At 42.9% G+C, this 19,523-nt stretch overlaps 1 protein-coding gene across 2 annotated transcripts in view; it reads right to left on the bottom strand.

Annotated features, from left to right (window-relative positions):
• Positions 1 to 19,523, bottom strand: part of LOC110504482 (annexin A6) — a 93,157-nt gene that overhangs the window by 52,476 nt on the left and 21,158 nt on the right. For both annotated transcript variants that reach the window (XM_036969860.2, XM_036969858.2), the window contains exons 18-21: positions 16,329 to 16,419; positions 15,730 to 15,809; positions 15,542 to 15,595; positions 15,365 to 15,458 (exon numbers count right to left, since the gene is read on the bottom strand). In XM_036969860.2, the coding sequence (XP_036825755.2) occupies positions 15,365 to 15,458; positions 15,542 to 15,595; positions 15,730 to 15,809; positions 16,329 to 16,419 (319 nt within the window). The remainder of the gene's footprint in view (positions 1 to 15,364; positions 15,459 to 15,541; positions 15,596 to 15,729; positions 15,810 to 16,328; positions 16,420 to 19,523) is intronic.

Raw genomic sequence — 19,523 nt, 5'->3', positions numbered from 1 at the left:
GTGTTTCTCTGGTACCTCTCTGAGAGGTGGTCAGTAGTGGTTAAATAGTGTTTCTCTGGTACCTCTCTGAGATGTGGTCAGTAGTGATTAAATAGTGTTTCTCTGGTACCTCTGCTGAGATGTGGTCAGTAGTGGTTAAATAGTGTTTCTCTGGTACCTCTCCTGAGATGTGGTCAGTAGTGATTAAATAGTGTTTCTCTGGTACCTCTCTGAGATGTGGTCAGTAGTGGTTAAATAATGTTTCTCTGGTACCTCTCCTGAGATGTGGTCAGTAGTGCCAACACAGTGTTTCTCTGGTACCTCTCTGAGATGTGGTCAGTAGTGATTAAATAGTGTTTCTCTGGTACCTCTCTGAGATGTGGTCAGTAGTGGTTAAATAGTGTTTCTCTGGTACCTCTCCTGAGATGTGGTCAGTAGTGGTTAAATAGTGTTTCTCTGGTACCTCTGCTGAGATGTGGTCAGTAGTGGTTAAATAGTGTTTCTCTGGTACCTCTCCTGAGATGTGGTCAGTAGTGATTAAATAGTGTTTCTCTGGTACCTCTCTGAGATGTGGTCAGTAGTGGTTAAATAGTGTTTCTCTGGTACCTCTCTGAGATGTGGTCAGTAGTGATTAAATAGTGTTTCTCTGGTACCTCTCTGAGATGTGGTCAGTAGTGGTTAAATAGTGTTTCTCTGGTACCTCTCTGAGATGTGGTCAGTAGTGGTTAAATAGTGTTTCTCTGGTACCTCTCTGAGAGGTGGTCAGTAGTGATTAAATAGTGTTTCTCTGGTACCTCTCCTGAGATGTGGTCAGTAGTGATTAAATAGTGTTTCTCTGGTACCTCTCCTGAGATGTGGTTAAATAGTGTTTCTCTGGTACCTCTCTGAGATGTGGTCAGTAGTGGTTAAATAGTGTTTCTCTGGTACCTCTCTGAGATGTGGTCAGTAGTGGTTAAATAGTGTTTCTCTGGTACCTCTCCTGAGATGTGGTCAGTAGTGATTAAATAGTGTTTCTCTGGTACCTCTCTGAGATGTGGTCAGTAGTGATTAAATAGTGTTTCTCTGGTACCTCTCTGAGATGTGGTCAGTAGTGGTTAAATAGTGTTTCTCTGGTACCTCTCTGAGATGTGGTCAGTAGTGGTTAAATAGTGTTTCTCTGGTACCTCTCTGAGATGTGGTCAGTAGTGCTAACACAGTGTTTCTCTGGTACCTCTCTGAGATGTGGTCAGTAGTGCTAACACAGTGTTTCTCTGGTACCTCTCCTGAGATGTGGTCAGTAGTGCTAACACAGTGTTTCTCTGGTACCTCTCTGAGATGTGGTCAGTAGTGATTAAATCGTGTTTCTCTGGTACCTCTCTGAGATGTGGTCAGTAGTGATTAAATAGTGTTTCTCTGGTACCTCTCCTGAGATGTGGTCAGTAGTGGTTAAATAGTGTTTCTCTGGTACCTCTCCTGAGATGTGGTCAGTAGTGGTTAAATAGTGTTTCTCTGGTACCTCTCCTGAGATGTGGTCAGTAGTGATTAAATAGTGTTTCTCTGGTACCTCTCCTGAGATGTGGTCAGTAGTGGTTAAATAGTGTTTCTCTGGTACCTCTCTGAGATGTGGTCAGTAGTGGTTAAATAGTGTTTCTCTGGTACCTCTCTGAGAGGTGGTCAGTAGTGGTTAAATAGTGTTTCTCTGGTACCTCTCTGAGATGTGGTCAGTAGTGATTAAATAGTGTTTCTCTGGTACCTCTGCTGAGATGTGGTCAGTAGTGGTTAAATAGTGTTTCTCTGGTACCTCTCCTGAGATGTGGTCAGTAGTGATTAAATAGTGTTTCTCTGGTACCTCTCTGAGATGTGGTCAGTAGTGGTTAAATAGTGTTTCTCTGGTACCTCTCCTGAGATGTGGTCAGTAGTGCCAACACAGTGTTTCTCTGGTACCTCTCTGAGATGTGGTCAGTAGTGATTAAATAGTGTTTCTCTGGTACCTCTCTGAGATGTGGTCAGTAGTGGTTAAATAGTGTTTCTCTGGTACCTCTCCTGAGATGTGGTCAGTAGTGGTTAAATAGTGTTTCTCTGGTACCTCTGCTGAGATGTGGTCAGTAGTGGTTAAATAGTGTTTCTCTGGTACCTCTCCTGAGATGTGGTCAGTAGTGATTAAATAGTGTTTCTCTGGTACCTCTCTGAGATGTGGTCAGTAGTGGTTAAATAGTGTTTCTCTGGTACCTCTCTGAGATGTGGTCAGTAGTGATTAAATAGTGTTTCTCTGGTACCTCTCTGAGATGTGGTCAGTAGTGGTTAAATAGTGTTTCTCTGGTACCTCTCTGAGATGTGGTCAGTAGTGGTTAAATAGTGTTTCTCTGGTACCTCTCTGAGAGGTGGTCAGTAGTGATTAAATAGTGTTTCTCTGGTACCTCTCCTGAGATGTGGTCAGTAGTGATTAAATAGTGTTTCTCTGGTACCTCTCCTGAGATGTGGTCAGTAGTGGTTAAACAGTGTTTCTCTGGTACCTCTCCTGAGATGTGGTCAGTAGTGATTAAATAGTGTTTCTCTGGTACCTCTCTGAGATGTGGTCAGTAGTGGTTAAATAGTGTTTCTCTGGTACCTCTCTGAGATGTGGTCAGTAGTGATTAAACAGTGTTTCTCTGGTACCTCTCTGAGATGTGGTCAGTAGTGGTTAAACAGTGTTTCTCTGGTACCTCTCTGAGATGTGGTCAGTAGTGGTTAAATAGTGTTTCTCTGGTACCTCTCTGAGATGTGGTCAGTAGTGGTTAAATAGTGTTTCTCTGGTACCTCTCTGAGATGTGGTCAGTAGTGGTTAAATAGTGTTTCTCTGGTACCTCTCTGAGATGTGGTCAGTAGTGGTTAAATAGTGTTTCTCTGGTACCTCTCTGACAGGTGGTCAGTAGTGCTAACACAGTGTTTCTCTGGTACCTCTCTGAGATGTGGTCAGTAGTGGTTAAATAGTGTTTCTCTGGTACCTCTCTGAGATGTGGTCAGTAGTGGTTAAATAGTGTTTCTCTGGTACCTCTCCTGAGATGTGGTCAGTAGTGATTAAATAGTGTTTCTCTGGTACCTCTCTGAGATGTGGTCAGTAGTGGTTAAATAGTGTTTCTCTGGTACCTCTCCTGAGATGTGGTCAGTAGTGGTTAAATAGTGTTTCTCTGGTACCTCTCCTGAGATGTGGTCAGTAGTGATTAAATAGTGTTTCTCTGGTACCTCTCCTGAGATGTGGTCAGTAGTGGTTAAATAGTGTTTCTCTGGTACCTCTCTGAGATGTGGTCAGTAGTGGTTAAATAGTGTTTCTCTGGTACCTCTCTGAGAGGTGGTCAGTAGTGGTTAAATAGTGTTTCTCTGGTACCTCTCTGAGATGTGGTCAGTAGTGATTAAATAGTGTTTCTCTGGTACCTCTGCTGAGATGTGGTCAGTAGTGGTTAAATAGTGTTTCTCTGGTACCTCTCCTGAGATGTGGTCAGTAGTGATTAAATAGTGTTTCTCTGGTACCTCTCTGAGATGTGGTCAGTAGTGGTTAAATAATGTTTCTCTGGTACCTCTCCTGAGATGTGGTCAGTAGTGCCAACACAGTGTTTCTCTGGTACCTCTCTGAGATGTGGTCAGTAGTGATTAAATAGTGTTTCTCTGGTACCTCTCTGAGATGTGGTCAGTAGTGGTTAAATAGTGTTTCTCTGGTACCTCTCCTGAGATGTGGTCAGTAGTGGTTAAATAGTGTTTCTCTGGTACCTCTGCTGAGATGTGGTCAGTAGTGGTTAAATAGTGTTTCTCTGGTACCTCTCCTGAGATGTGGTCAGTAGTGATTAAATAGTGTTTCTCTGGTACCTCTCTGAGATGTGGTCAGTAGTGGTTAAATAGTGTTTCTCTGGTACCTCTCTGAGATGTGGTCAGTAGTGATTAAATAGTGTTTCTCTGGTACCTCTCTGAGATGTGGTCAGTAGTGGTTAAATAGTGTTTCTCTGGTACCTCTCTGAGATGTGGTCAGTAGTGGTTAAATAGTGTTTCTCTGGTACCTCTCTGAGAGGTGGTCAGTAGTGATTAAATAGTGTTTCTCTGGTACCTCTCCTGAGATGTGGTCAGTAGTGATTAAATAGTGTTTCTCTGGTACCTCTCCTGAGATGTGGTTAAATAGTGTTTCTCTGGTACCTCTCTGAGATGTGGTCAGTAGTGGTTAAATAGTGTTTCTCTGGTACCTCTCTGAGATGTGGTCAGTAGTGGTTAAATAGTGTTTCTCTGGTACCTCTCCTGAGATGTGGTCAGTAGTGATTAAATAGTGTTTCTCTGGTACCTCTCTGAGATGTGGTCAGTAGTGATTAAATAGTGTTTCTCTGGTACCTCTCTGAGATGTGGTCAGTAGTGGTTAAATAGTGTTTCTCTGGTACCTCTCTGAGATGTGGTCAGTAGTGGTTAAATAGTGTTTCTCTGGTACCTCTCTGAGATGTGGTCAGTAGTGCTAACACAGTGTTTCTCTGGTACCTCTCTGAGATGTGGTCAGTAGTGCTAACACAGTGTTTCTCTGGTACCTCTCCTGAGATGTGGTCAGTAGTGCTAACACAGTGTTTCTCTGGTACCTCTCTGAGATGTGGTCAGTAGTGATTAAATCGTGTTTCTCTGGTACCTCTCTGAGATGTGGTCAGTAGTGATTAAATAGTGTTTCTCTGGTACCTCTCCTGAGATGTGGTCAGTAGTGGTTAAATAGTGTTTCTCTGGTACCTCTCCTGAGATGTGGTCAGTAGTGGTTAAATAGTGTTTCTCTGGTACCTCTCCTGAGATGTGGTCAGTAGTGATTAAATAGTGTTTCTCTGGTACCTCTCCTGAGATGTGGTCAGTAGTGGTTAAATAGTGTTTCTCTGGTACCTCTCTGAGATGTGGTCAGTAGTGGTTAAATAGTGTTTCTCTGGTACCTCTCTGAGAGGTGGTCAGTAGTGGTTAAATAGTGTTTCTCTGGTACCTCTCTGAGATGTGGTCAGTAGTGATTAAATAGTGTTTCTCTGGTACCTCTGCTGAGATGTGGTCAGTAGTGGTTAAATAGTGTTTCTCTGGTACCTCTCCTGAGATGTGGTCAGTAGTGATTAAATAGTGTTTCTCTGGTACCTCTCTGAGATGTGGTCAGTAGTGGTTAAATAGTGTTTCTCTGGTACCTCTCCTGAGATGTGGTCAGTAGTGCCAACACAGTGTTTCTCTGGTACCTCTCTGAGATGTGGTCAGTAGTGATTAAATAGTGTTTCTCTGGTACCTCTCTGAGATGTGGTCAGTAGTGGTTAAATAGTGTTTCTCTGGTACCTCTCCTGAGATGTGGTCAGTAGTGGTTAAATAGTGTTTCTCTGGTACCTCTGCTGAGATGTGGTCAGTAGTGGTTAAATAGTGTTTCTCTGGTACCTCTCCTGAGATGTGGTCAGTAGTGATTAAATAGTGTTTCTCTGGTACCTCTCTGAGATGTGGTCAGTAGTGGTTAAATAGTGTTTCTCTGGTACCTCTCTGAGATGTGGTCAGTAGTGATTAAATAGTGTTTCTCTGGTACCTCTCTGAGATGTGGTCAGTAGTGGTTAAATAGTGTTTCTCTGGTACCTCTCTGAGATGTGGTCAGTAGTGGTTAAATAGTGTTTCTCTGGTACCTCTCTGAGAGGTGGTCAGTAGTGATTAAATAGTGTTTCTCTGGTACCTCTCCTGAGATGTGGTCAGTAGTGATTAAATAGTGTTTCTCTGGTACCTCTCCTGAGATGTGGTCAGTAGTGGTTAAACAGTGTTTCTCTGGTACCTCTCCTGAGATGTGGTCAGTAGTGATTAAATAGTGTTTCTCTGGTACCTCTCTGAGATGTGGTCAGTAGTGGTTAAATAGTGTTTCTCTGGTACCTCTCTGAGATGTGGTCAGTAGTGATTAAACAGTGTTTCTCTGGTACCTCTCTGAGATGTGGTCAGTAGTGGTTAAACAGTGTTTCTCTGGTACCTCTCTGAGATGTGGTCAGTAGTGGTTAAATAGTGTTTCTCTGGTACCTCTCTGAGATGTGGTCAGTAGTGGTTAAATAGTGTTTCTCTGGTACCTCTCTGAGATGTGGTCAGTAGTGGTTAAATAGTGTTTCTCTGGTACCTCTCTGAGATGTGGTCAGTAGTGGTTAAATAGTGTTTCTCTGGTACCTCTCTGACAGGTGGTCAGTAGTGCTAACACAGTGTTTCTCTGGTACCTCTCTGAGATGTGGTCAGTAGTGGTTAAATAGTGTTTCTCTGGTACCTCTCTGAGATGTGGTCAGTAGTGGTTAAATAGTGTTTCTCTGGTACCTCTCCTGAGATGTGGTCAGTAGTGATTAAATAGTGTTTCTCTGGTACCTCTCTGAGATGTGGTCAGTAGTGGAAAAATAGTGTTTCTCTGGTACCTCTCTGAGATGTGGTCAGTAGTGATTAAATAGTGTTTCTCTGGTACCTCTCTGAGATGTGGTCAGTAGTGGTTAAATAGTGTTTCTCTGGTACCTCTCTGAGATGTGGTCAGTAGTGGTTAAATAGTGTTTCTCTGGTACCTCTCTGAGATGTGGTCAGTAGTGCTAACACAGTGTTTCTCTGGTACCTCTCTGAGATGTGGTCAGTAGTGCTAACACAGTGTTTCTCTGGTACCTCTCCTGAGATGTGGTCAGTAGTGATTAAATAGTGTTTCTCTGGTACCTCTCCTGAGATGTGGTCAGTAGTGATTAAATAGTGTTTCTCTGGTACCTCTCCTGAGATGTGGTCAGTAGTGGTTAAATAGTGTTTCTCTGGTACCTCTCTGAGATGTGGTCAGTAGTGGTTAAATAGTGTTTCTCTGGTACCTCTCTGAGAGGTGGTCAGTAGTGGTTAAATAGTGTTTCTCTGGTACCTCTCTGAGATGTGGTCAGTAGTGATTAAATAGTGTTTCTCTGGTACCTCTCTGAGATGTGGTCAGTAGTGCCAACACAGTGTTTCTCTGGTACCTCTCTGAGATGTGGTCAGTAGTGATTAAATAGTGTTTCTCTGGTACCTCTCTGAGATGTGGTCAGTAGTGGTTAAACAGTGTTTCTCTGGTACCTCTCTGAGATGTGGTCAGTAGTGGTTAAATAGTGTTTCTCTGGTACCTCTCTGAGATGTGGTCAGTAGTGGTTAAATAGTGTTTCTCTGGTACCTCTCTGAGATGTGGTCAGTAGTGATTAAATAGTGTTTCTCTGGTACCTCTCTGAGATGTGGTCAGTAGTGATTAAATCGTGTTTCTCTGGTACCTCTCTGAGAGGTGGTCAGTAGTGGTTAAATAGTGTTTCTCTGGTACCTCTCCTGAGATGTGGTCAGTAGTGCCAACACAGTGTTTCTCTGGTACCTCTCTGAGATGTGGTCAGTAGTGATTAAATAGTGTTTCTCTGGTACCTCTCTGAGAGGTGGTCAGTAGTGCTAACACAGTGTTTCTCTGGTACCTCTCTGAGATGTGGTCAGTAGTGGTTAAATCGTGTTTCTCTGGTACCTCTCTGAGATGTGGTCAGTAGTGATTAAATCGTGTTTCTCTGGTACCTCTCTGAGATGTGGTCAGTAGTGATTAAATAGTGTTTCTCTGGTACCTCTCTGAGATGTGGTCAGTAGTGATTAAATAGTGTTTCTCTGGTATCTCTCTGAGATGTGGTCAGTAGTGGTTAAATAGTGTTTCTCTGGTACCTCTCTGAGATGTGGTCAGTAGTGATTAAACAGTGTTTCTCTGGTACCTCTCTGAGATGTGGTCAGTAGTGATTAAATCGTGTTTCTCTGGTACCTCTCTGAGATGTGGTCAGTAGTGATTAAATAGTGTTTCTCTGGTACCTCTCTGAGATGTGGTCAGTAGTGATTAAATAGTGTTTCTCTGGTACCTCTCTGAGATGTGGTCAGTAGTGATTAAATAGTGTTTCTCTGGTACCTCTCTGAGATGTGGTCAGTAGTGATTAAATAGTGTTTCTCTGGTAACTCTCTGAGATGTGGTCAGTAGTGGTTAAATAGTGTTTCTCTGGTACCTCTCTGAGATGTGGTCAGTAGTGATTAAATAGTGTTTCTCTGGTACCTCTCTGAGATGTGGTCAGTAGTGATTAAATAGTGTTTCTCTGGTAACTCTCTGAGATGTGGTCAGTAGTGATTAAATAGTGTTTCTCTGGTACCTCTCTGAGATGTGGTCAGTAGTGATTAAATAGTGTTTCTCTGGTACCTCTCTGAGATGTGGTCAGTAGTGATTAAATCGTGTTTCTCTGGTACCTCTCTGAGATGTGGTCAGTAGTGATTACATAGTGTTTCTCTGGTACCTCTCCTGAGATGTGGTCAGTAGTGGTTAAATAGTGTTTCTCTGGTACCTCTCCTGAGATGTGGTCAGTAGTGGTTAAATAGTGTTTCTCTGGTACCTCTCCTGAGATGTGGTCAGTAGTGATTAAATAGTGTTTCTCTGGTACCTCTCCTGAGATGTGGTCAGTAGTGGTTAAATAGTGTTTCTCTGGTACCTCTCTGAGATGTGGTCAGTAGTGATTAAATCGTGTTTCTCTGGTACCTCTCCTGAGATGTGGTCAGTAGTGATTAAATCGTGTTTCTCTGGTACCTCTCCTGAGATGTGGTCAGTAGTGATTAAATAGTGTTTCTCTGGTACCTCTCTGAGATGTGGTCAGTAGTGATTAAATAGTGTTTCTCTGGTACCTCTCTGAGATGTGGTCAGTAGTGATTAAATAGTGTTTCTCTGGTACCTCTCTGAGATGTGGTCAGTAGTGATTAAATAGTGTTTCTCTGGTACCTCTCCTGAGATGTGGTCAGTAGTGATTAAATAGTGTTTCTCTGGTACCTCTCTGAGATGTGGTCAGTAGTGGTTAAATAGTGTTTCTCTGGTACCTCTCTGAGATGTGGTCAGTAGTGATTAAATAGTGTTTCTCTGGTACCTCTCTGAGATGTGGTCAGTAGTGATAAAACAGTGTTTCTCTGGTACCTCTCTGAGATGTGGTCAGTAGTGATTAAATAGTGTTTCTCTGGTACCTCTCCTGAGATGTGGTCAGTAGTGATTAAATAGTGTTTCTCTGGTACCTCTCCTGAGATGTGGTCAGTAGTGATTAAATAGTGTTTCTCTGGTACCTCTCCTGAGATGTGGTCAGTAGTGGTTAAATAGTGTTTCTCTGGTACCTCTCTGAGATGTGGTCAGTAGTGGTTAAATAGTGTTTCTCTGGTACCTCTCTGAGAGGTGGTCAGTAGTGGTTAAATAGTGTTTCTCTGGTACCTCTCTGAGATGTGGTCAGTAGTGATTAAATAGTGTTTCTCTGGTACCTCTCTGAGATGTGGTCAGTAGTGCCAACACAGTGTTTCTCTGGTACCTCTCTGAGATGTGGTCAGTAGTGATTAAATAGTGTTTCTCTGGTACCTCTCTGAGATGTGGTCAGTAGTGGTTAAACAGTGTTTCTCTGGTACCTCTCTGAGATGTGGTCAGTAGTGGTTAAATAGTGTTTCTCTGGTACCTCTCTGAGATGTGGTCAGTAGTGGTTAAATAGTGTTTCTCTGGTACCTCTCTGAGATGTGGTCAGTAGTGATTAAATCGTGTTTCTCTGGTACCTCTCTGAGATGTGGTCAGTAGTGATTAAATCGTGTTTCTCTGGTACCTCTCTGAGAGGTGGTCAGTAGTGGTTAAATAGTGTTTCTCTGGTACCTCTCCTGAGATGTGGTCAGTAGTGCCAACACAGTGTTTCTCTGGTACCTCTCTGAGATGTGGTCAGTAGTGATTAAATAGTGTTTCTCTGGTACCTCTCTGAGAGGTGGTCAGTAGTGCTAACACAGTGTTTCTCTGGTACCTCTCTGAGATGTGGTCAGTAGTGGTTAAATCGTGTTTCTCTGGTACCTCTCTGAGATGTGGTCAGTAGTGATTAAATCGTGTTTCTCTGGTACCTCTCTGAGATGTGGTCAGTAGTGATTAAATAGTGTTTCTCTGGTACCTCTCTGAGATGTGGTCAGTAGTGATTAAATAGTGTTTCTCTGGTATCTCTCTGAGATGTGGTCAGTAGTGGTTAAATAGTGTTTCTCTGGTACCTCTCTGAGATGTGGTCAGTAGTGATTAAACAGTGTTTCTCTGGTACCTCTCTGAGATGTGGTCAGTAGTGATTAAATCGTGTTTCTCTGGTACCTCTCTGAGATGTGGTCAGTAGTGATTAAATAGTGTTTCTCTGGTACCTCTCTGAGATGTGGTCAGTAGTGATTAAATAGTGTTTCTCTGGTACCTCTCTGAGATGTGGTCAGTAGTGATTAAATAGTGTTTCTCTGGTACCTCTCTGAGATGTGGTCAGTAGTGATTAAATAGTGTTTCTCTGGTAACTCTCTGAGATGTGGTCAGTAGTGGTTAAATAGTGTTTCTCTGGTACCTCTCTGAGATGTGGTCAGTAGTGATTAAATAGTGTTTCTCTGGTACCTCTCTGAGATGTGGTCAGTAGTGATTAAATAGTGTTTCTCTGGTAACTCTCTGAGATGTGGTCAGTAGTGATTAAATAGTGTTTCTCTGGTACCTCTCTGAGATGTGGTCAGTAGTGATTAAATAGTGTTTCTCTGGTACCTCTCTGAGATGTGGTCAGTAGTGATTAAATCGTGTTTCTCTGGTACCTCTCTGAGATGTGGTCAGTAGTGATTACATAGTGTTTCTCTGGTACCTCTCCTGAGATGTGGTCAGTAGTGGTTAAATAGTGTTTCTCTGGTACCTCTCCTGAGATGTGGTCAGTAGTGGTTAAATAGTGTTTCTCTGGTACCTCTCTGAGATGTGGTCAGTAGTGATTAAATAGTGTTTCTCTGGTACCTCTCTGAGATGTGGTCAGTAGTGATTAAATAGTGTTTCTCTGGTAACTCTCTGAGATGTGGTCAGTAGTGGTTAAATAGTGTTTCTCTGGTACCTCTCTGAGATGTGGTCAGTAGTGATTAAATAGTGTTTCTCTGGTACCTCTCTGAGATGTGGTCAGTAGTGATTAAATAGTGTTTCTCTGGTAACTCTCTGAGATGTGGTCAGTAGTGATTAAATAGTGTTTCTCTGGTACCTCTCTGAGATGTGGTCAGTAGTGATTAAATAGTGTTTCTCTGGTACCTCTCTGAGATGTGGTCAGTAGTGATTAAATCGTGTTTCTCTGGTACCTCTCTGAGATGTGGTCAGTAGTGATTACATAGTGTTTCTCTGGTACCTCTCCTGAGATGTGGTCAGTAGTGGTTAAATAGTGTTTCTCTGGTACCTCTCCTGAGATGTGGTCAGTAGTGGTTAAATAGTGTTTCTCTGGTACCTCTCCTGAGATGTGGTCAGTAGTGATTAAATAGTGTTTCTCTGGTACCTCTCCTGAGATGTGGTCAGTAGTGGTTAAATAGTGTTTCTCTGGTACCTCTCTGAGATGTGGTCAGTAGTGATTAAATCGTGTTTCTCTGGTACCTCTCTGAGATGTGGTCAGTAGTGATTAAATAGTGTTTCTCTGGTACCTCTCTGAGATGTGGTCAGTAGTGATTAAATAGTGTTTCTCTGGTACCTCTCTGAGATGTGGTCAGTAGTGATTAAATAGTGTTTCTCTGGTACCTCTCTGAGATGTGGTCAGTAGTGATTAAATAGTGTTTCTCTGGTAACTCTCTGAGATGTGGTCAGTAGTGGTTAAATAGTGTTTCTCTGGTACCTCTCTGAGATGTGGTCAGTAGTGATTAAATAGTGTTTCTCTGGTACCTCTCTGAGATGTGGTCAGTAGTGATTAAATAGTGTTTCTCTGGTAACTCTCTGAGATGTGGTCAGTAGTGATTAAATAGTGTTTCTCTGGTACCTCTCTGAGATGTGGTCAGTAGTGATTAAATAGTGTTTCTCTGGTACCTCTCTGAGATGTGGTCAGTAGTGATTAAATCGTGTTTCTCTGGTACCTCTCTGAGATGTGGTCAGTAGTGATTACATAGTGTTTCTCTGGTACCTCTCCTGAGATGTGGTCAGTAGTGGTTAAATAGTGTTTCTCTGGTACCTCTCCTGAGATGTGGTCAGTAGTGGTTAAATAGTGTTTCTCTGGTACCTCTCCTGAGATGTGGTCAGTAGTGATTAAATAGTGTTTCTCTGGTACCTCTCCTGAGATGTGGTCAGTAGTGGTTAAATAGTGTTTCTCTGGTACCTCTCTGAGATGTGGTCAGTAGTGATTAAATCGTGTTTCTCTGGTACCTCTCCTGAGATGTGGTCAGTAGTGATTAAATCGTGTTTCTCTGGTACCTCTCCTGAGATGTGGTCAGTAGTGATTAAATAGTGTTTCTCTGGTACCTCTCTGAGATGTGGTCAGTAGTGATTAAATAGTGTTTCTCTGGTACCTCTCTGAGATGTGGTCAGTAGTGATTAAATAGTGTTTCTCTGGTACCTCTCTGAGATGTGGTCAGTAGTGATTAAATAGTGTTTCTCTGGTACCTCTCCTGAGATGTGGTCAGTAGTGATTAAATAGTGTTTCTCTGGTACCTCTCTGAGATGTGGTCAGTAGTGGTTAAATAGTGTTTCTCTGGTACCTCTCTGAGATGTGGTCAGTAGTGATTAAATAGTGTTTCTCTGGTACCTCTCTGAGATGTGGTCAGTAGTGATAAAACAGTGTTTCTCTGGTACCTCTCTGAGATGTGGTCAGTAGTGATTAAATAGTGTTTCTCTGGTACCTCTCCTGAGATGTGGTCAGTAGTGATTAAATAGTGTTTCTCTGGTACCTCTCCTGAGATGTGGTCAGTAGTGATTAAATAGTGTTTCTCTGGTACCTCTCCTGAGATGTGGTCAGTAGTGGTTAAATAGTGTTTCTCTGGTACCTCTCTGAGATGTGGTCAGTAGTGGTTAAATAGTGTTTCTCTGGTACCTCTCTGAGAGGTGGTCAGTAGTGGTTAAATAGTGTTTCTCTGGTACCTCTCTGAGATGTGGTCAGTAGTGATTAAATAGTGTTTCTCTGGTACCTCTCTGAGATGTGGTCAGTAGTGCCAACACAGTGTTTCTCTGGTACCTCTCTGAGATGTGGTCAGTAGTGATTAAATAGTGTTTCTCTGGTACCTCTCTGAGATGTGGTCAGTAGTGGTTAAACAGTGTTTCTCTGGTACCTCTCTGAGATGTGGTCAGTAGTGGTTAAATAGTGTTTCTCTGGTACCTCTCTGAGATGTGGTCAGTAGTGGTTAAATAGTGTTTCTCTGGTACCTCTCTGAGATGTGGTCAGTAGTGATTAAATCGTGTTTCTCTGGTACCTCTCTGAGATGTGGTCAGTAGTGATTAAATCGTGTTTCTCTGGTACCTCTCTGAGAGGTGGTCAGTAGTGGTTAAATAGTGTTTCTCTGGTACCTCTCCTGAGATGTGGTCAGTAGTGCCAACACAGTGTTTCTCTGGTACCTCTCTGAGATGTGGTCAGTAGTGATTAAATAGTGTTTCTCTGGTACCTCTCTGAGAGGTGGTCAGTAGTGCTAACACAGTGTTTCTCTGGTACCTCTCTGAGATGTGGTCAGTAGTGGTTAAATCGTGTTTCTCTGGTACCTCTCTGAGATGTGGTCAGTAGTGATTAAATCGTGTTTCTCTGGTACCTCTCTGAGATGTGGTCAGTAGTGATTAAATAGTGTTTCTCTGGTACCTCTCTGAGATGTGGTCAGTAGTGATTAAATAGTGTTTCTCTGGTATCTCTCTGAGATGTGGTCAGTAGTGGTTAAATAGTGTTTCTCTGGTACCTCTCTGAGATGTGGTCAGTAGTGATTAAACAGTGTTTCTCTGGTACCTCTCTGAGATGTGGTCAGTAGTGATTAAATCGTGTTTCTCTGGTACCTCTCTGAGATGTGGTCAGTAGTGATTAAATAGTGTTTCTCTGGTACCTCTCTGAGATGTGGTCAGTAGTGATTAAATAGTGTTTCTCTGGTACCTCTCTGAGATGTGGTCAGTAGTGATTAAATAGTGTTTCTCTGGTACCTCTCTGAGATGTGGTCAGTAGTGATTAAATAGTGTTTCTCTGGTAACTCTCTGAGATGTGGTCAGTAGTGGTTAAATAGTGTTTCTCTGGTACCTCTCTGAGATGTGGTCAGTAGTGATTAAATAGTGTTTCTCTGGTACCTCTCTGAGATGTGGTCAGTAGTGATTAAATAGTGTTTCTCTGGTAACTCTCTGAGATGTGGTCAGTAGTGATTAAATAGTGTTTCTCTGGTACCTCTCTGAGATGTGGTCAGTAGTGATTAAATAGTGTTTCTCTGGTACCTCTCTGAGATGTGGTCAGTAGTGATTAAATCGTGTTTCTCTGGTACCTCTCTGAGATGTGGTCAGTAGTGATTACATAGTGTTTCTCTGGTACCTCTCCTGAGATGTGGTCAGTAGTGGTTAAATAGTGTTTCTCTGGTACCTCTCCTGAGATGTGGTCAGTAGTGGTTAAATAGTGTTTCTCTGGTACCTCTCCTGAGATGTGGTCAGTAGTGATTAAATAGTGTTTCTCTGGTACCTCTCCTGAGATGTGGTCAGTAGTGGTTAAATAGTGTTTCTCTGGTACCTCTCTGAGATGTGGTCAGTAGTGATTAAATCGTGTTTCTCTGGTACCTCTCCTGAGATGTGGTCAGTAGTGATTAAATCGTGTTTCTCTGGTACCTCTCCTGAGATGTGGTCAGTAGTGATTAAATAGTGTTTCTCTGGTACCTCTCTGAGATGTGGTCAGTAGTGATTAAATAGTGTTTCTCTGGTACCTCTCTGAGATGTGGTCAGTAGTGATTAAATAGTGTTTCTCTGGTACCTCTCTGAGATGTGGTCAGTAGTGATTAAATAGTGTTTCTCTGGTACCTCTCCTGAGATGTGGTCAGTAGTGATTAAATAGTGTTTCTCTGGTACCTCTCTGAGATGTGGTCAGTAGTGGTTAAATAGTGTTTCTCTGGTACCTCTCTGAGATGTGGTCAGTAGTGATTAAATAGTGTTTCTCTGGTACCTCTCTGAGATGTGGTCAGTAGTGATAAAACAGTGTTTCTCTGGTACCTCTCTGAGATGTGGTCAGTAGTGATTAAATAGTGTTTCTCTGGTACCTCTCCTGAGATGTGGTCAGTAGTGATTAAATAGTGTTTCTCTGGTACCTCTCCTGAGATGTGGTCAGTAGTGGTTAAATAGTGTTTCTCTGGTACCTCTCTGAGATGTGGTCAGTAGTGGTTAAATAGTGTTTCTCTGGTACCTCTCCTGAGATGTGGTCAGTAGTGATTAAATAGTGTTTCTCTGGTACCTCTCCTGAGATGTGGTCAGTAGTGGTTAAATAGTGTTTCTCTGGTACCTCTCTGAGATGTGGTCAGTAGTGGTTAAATAGTGTTTCTCTGGTACCTCTCTGAGATGTGGTCAGTAGTGGTTAAATAGTGTTTCTCTGGTACCTCTCTGAGATGTGGTCAGTAGTGCTAACACAGTGTTTCTCTGGTACCTCTCTGAGATGTGGTCAGTAGTGCTAACACAGTGTTTCTCTGGTACCTCTCCTGAGATGTGGGAAGCTCCTGGTACAGAGGATACTCATGAACTTAATCTCCATGTCGTCAGAGTCTTCGTTACAGGCATCGGCCAGTTCCTGAAAAGAGCATCAACACTATTCCACAATAAACCCAGTTGAAAAATCAAACAAGCGAGAGTCATGTTGCATGATGTACTCACCTGGGCGTCCACCAAAGCTCTGTCCCAGTCGGCTGGACCCTGCTCTCTCGCCCCCTGGTGGGGGGGGGGGGGGGGGGGGGGAGGAAGAGCACGGCAGGAATTGTTATGTAGAATAGATTTAACTCGTTCCTATAGAATTATATGTCCTGTTGTTTTGTAGATGTACAGTACGAGGGAATAAACGTTACCTGCACCAGCGACGTGAGGATCTGACTGAAGCGTCCTGAGGTGTCCGACTGGATGGCGTCCTCCATGCTCTTCTTATAGCCTGCAAGACATTGGACCCAGGTTAATTAATACAAGGCTATTATTCATGCATCATAGGTGTTTATAGCTACAGTAACTGTTAATGCTTCAGGGTGTTATGGTTTAGTAACAGCTACTAGAACAACTGGCTCCCCCTAAAGGCAACAACAGGTACCACAGGTCAAAGAGCAAGTCAAATTGTATTAGTTGTGAACACATATTACGCAGATGTTATCGCAGGTGCAGAGAAATGCTGATGTTTCCAGCTCCAACAGTGCAGTATTACTTAACAATGTAAACAAATACGCACAAATACAGCAACAAATGAAGAAATTAAGAAATATCAGAACGAGCGATGTCAGAGTCCGCAATACAAATATCATGGTACCAATAATTGCTATATGCATATACAGTACCAGTCAAAAGTTTGGACACACCTACTCATTCAAGGATTTTTCTTTATTTTTACTATTTTCTACATTGTAGAATAATAGTGGTCAGTAGTGATTATATATTTTTTAAAGGGCGCTGTAAGCCTCACCATCCTCGTAGGCAGCGTTCATGGCGTGGATCTCCTCGTTGCTCCTGGTTACCAGGATCTCAATCAGAGCGTGTTCATCTGTCCCCGCCCCCTGGAAAAATATTGAAACAGTTTGTGTGACTCCCAGAATAGGAAACGGTGTTGTCATTCTGGTTTGTTTGAGCAGCCAACATCAAATCCATTGCAAGTCTTCTAAATGCTGAGATTTATCTTTTAGAATCAGTCAACATGGAAACGCCTATCTCGGTCAACACTGTGTCTGCCAGGCTGACTCAATATTTTCTCTCTCTCTCTCTCTCTCTCTCTCTCTCTCTCTCTCTCTCTCTCTCTCTCTCTCTCTCTCTCTCTCTCTCTCTCTCTCTCTCTCTCTCTCTCTCTCTCTCTCTCTCTCTCTCTCTCTCTCTCTCTCTCTCTCTCTCTCTCTCTCTCTCTCTCTCTCTCTCTCTCTCTCTCTCTCTCTCTCTCTATATATATATATATGAGAAAGAGTCTTTCAAAGGCACTGTGCTGTCAAAACACTTTTGATTCATAGTTCGTCATATCTGTCTCACACATCAATCCACCCACTGTAGAAAGAACCCGTAGGAACAGAAGATGTTATCTCATACTAAGACCTGTCTACTAGATATGTATCATACAGAGAGATCCTTCACAAACATTCAGTGTGTAAATACATTTCTATATACTACAGTGCATTCAGAAATGTTACAGTTTTTTTTACAGCTGGGGGGTTATACACTCTATCGGCCTCTGGTAAGACACAGGGGCCTATGCATTTATGTAAACAGCAGCTGGTGCACGATATCTAAGGAAGTCTCAAAGTTTTCGTCGCCTGAGGTAGAGTATCTCATGATAAGCTGTAGACCACACTATCTACCTAGAGAGTTTTCATCTGTATTTTTCGTAGCTGTCTACATACCACCACAGACCAATGCTGACACTAAAACCTCACTCAATGAGCTGCACAGGAAAATGCTCATCCCGAGGCGGCTCTCCTAGTGTCCGGGAACTTTAATGCAGGGAAACTTAAATCAGTTTTACCTCATTTCTATCAGCATGTTAAATGTGCAACCAGATGGAAAACATTCTAGACCACCTTTCCTCCACACACAGAGACACGTACAAAGCTCTCCCTCACCCTCCATTTGGCAAATCCGACCATAATTCTATCCTCCTGATTCCAAGCTAAAACTAAAGCAGGAAGCACCAGTGACTCGGTCTATAAAAAAGTGGTCAGATGAAGCAGATGCTAAACTACAGGACTGTTTTGATATCACAGACTGGAATATGTTCCGGGATTCTTCTCGTGGCATTGAGAAGTACAGGCTTTATCAATAAGTGCATCGAGGACGTCGTCCCCACAACCAGAAGCCATGGATTACAGGCAACATTCGCACTGAGCTAAAGGGTAGAGCTGCCGCTTACAAGGAGCATGACTCTAACCCTGAAGCTTAAAAGAAATCCCGCTATGCCCTGCGATGAACCATCAAACAGGCAAAGCGTCAATACAGGACTAAGATCGAATCGTACTACACCTGCTCTGACACTTACAGACTACAAAGGAAAGCACAGCCGAGAGCTGCCCAGTGACAACGGCTCCGACGCATGTTGGATGTGGCAGGGCCACAGTAACACTGAAACAGAGCATCAGCTGTTCCGGACGAATGTGTGTTCACTCTCTCCGCAACCAATGTGAGTAAGACCTTTAAACAGGTCAACATTCACAAGGCCGCAGGGCCAGACGGATTACCAGGACGTGTACTCTGAGCATGCGCTGATCAACTGGCAAGTGTCTTCACTGAAATTTTTAACCTCTCCCTGTCCGAGTCTGTAATACCAACATGTTTCAAGCTGACCACCATAGTCCCTGTGCCCAAGAACACTAAGGTAACCTGCCTAAATGACTAGCAATCTGTAGCACACGTCTGTAGCCATGAAGCGCTTTGAAAGGCTGGTCATGGCTCACATCAACACCATTATCCCAGAAACCCTAGACCCATTCCAATTTGCAAACCGCACCAATAGATCCACAGATGATGTAATCTCTATTGCACTCCACACTGCCCTTTCCCACCTGGACAAAAGGAACACCAATGTGAGAATGCTATTCATTGACTACAGCTCAGTGTTCAACACCATAGTGCCCTCAAAGCTCATCACTAAGCTAAGGACCCTGGGACTAAACACCTCCCTCTACAACTGGATCCTGGACTTCATGACTACAGGAAAAGAAGGACAGAGCACGCCCCCATCGATGGGGCTGTAGTGGAGCAGGTTTAGAGCTTCAAGTTCATTGGCGTCCACATCACCAACAAACTAACATGGTCCAAGCACACCAAGACAGTCGTGAAGAGGACAAATCACCAACAAACTAACATGGTCCAAGCACACCAAGACAGTTGTGAAGAGGGCATGACAAAAACTATTCCCCCTCAGGAGACTGAAAAGATTTGGCATGGGTCCTGAGATACTACTCTCTGTTATTATCTATGCATAGTCACTTTAATAACTCTACCTACATGTACATATTACCTCAATTACCTCAACTAACTGGTGCCCCCACACATTGACTCTGTACCGGTACCCCCCCCCCCCCCTGTATATAGACCTGCTATTGTTATTTACTGCTGCTCTTTAATTATTTGTTATTGTAATCAATTTTTTTTGGGGGGGGGGGGATATTTTCTTAAAACTGCATTGTTGGTTAACTAAGCATTTCGCTGTAAGGTCTAAACCTGTTGTATTCAGCATTTCACTGTAAGGTCTAAACCTGTTGTATTCAGCATTTCGCTGTAAGGTCTAAACCTGTTGTATTCGGCGCATGTGATACAACTTGATTTGATTCTTTGAAATGATTGTCAAAAACAGAAATACCGTATTTACACAAGTATTCAGACCCTTTGCTATGAGACTTGAAATTGAGCTCAGGTGCCTCCTGCATCCATTGATCATCCTTGAGATGTTTCTACAACTTGATTGGAGTCCACCTGTGGTAAGTTCAATTGATTGGACATGATTTGGAAAGGCACACACCTGTCAATAAAAGGTCCAATAGTTGACAGTGTATGTCAGAGCAAAAACAAAGCCATAAGGACGAAGGAATTCTCCGTAGAGCTCCGAGACAGGATTGTGTCGAGGCACAGATCTGGGGAAGGGTACCAAAAAATATCTGCAGCGTTGAAGGTGCCCAAGAAC

The sequence above is a fragment of the Oncorhynchus mykiss genome, chromosome 25 (assembly GCF_057628025.1).
Source record: "Oncorhynchus mykiss isolate SJ-2025 chromosome 25, ASM5762802v1, whole genome shotgun sequence".
Taxonomy (NCBI): domain Eukaryota; kingdom Metazoa; phylum Chordata; class Actinopteri; order Salmoniformes; family Salmonidae; genus Oncorhynchus; species Oncorhynchus mykiss.
This window is presented reverse-complemented; position numbering and strand designations above follow the sequence as displayed.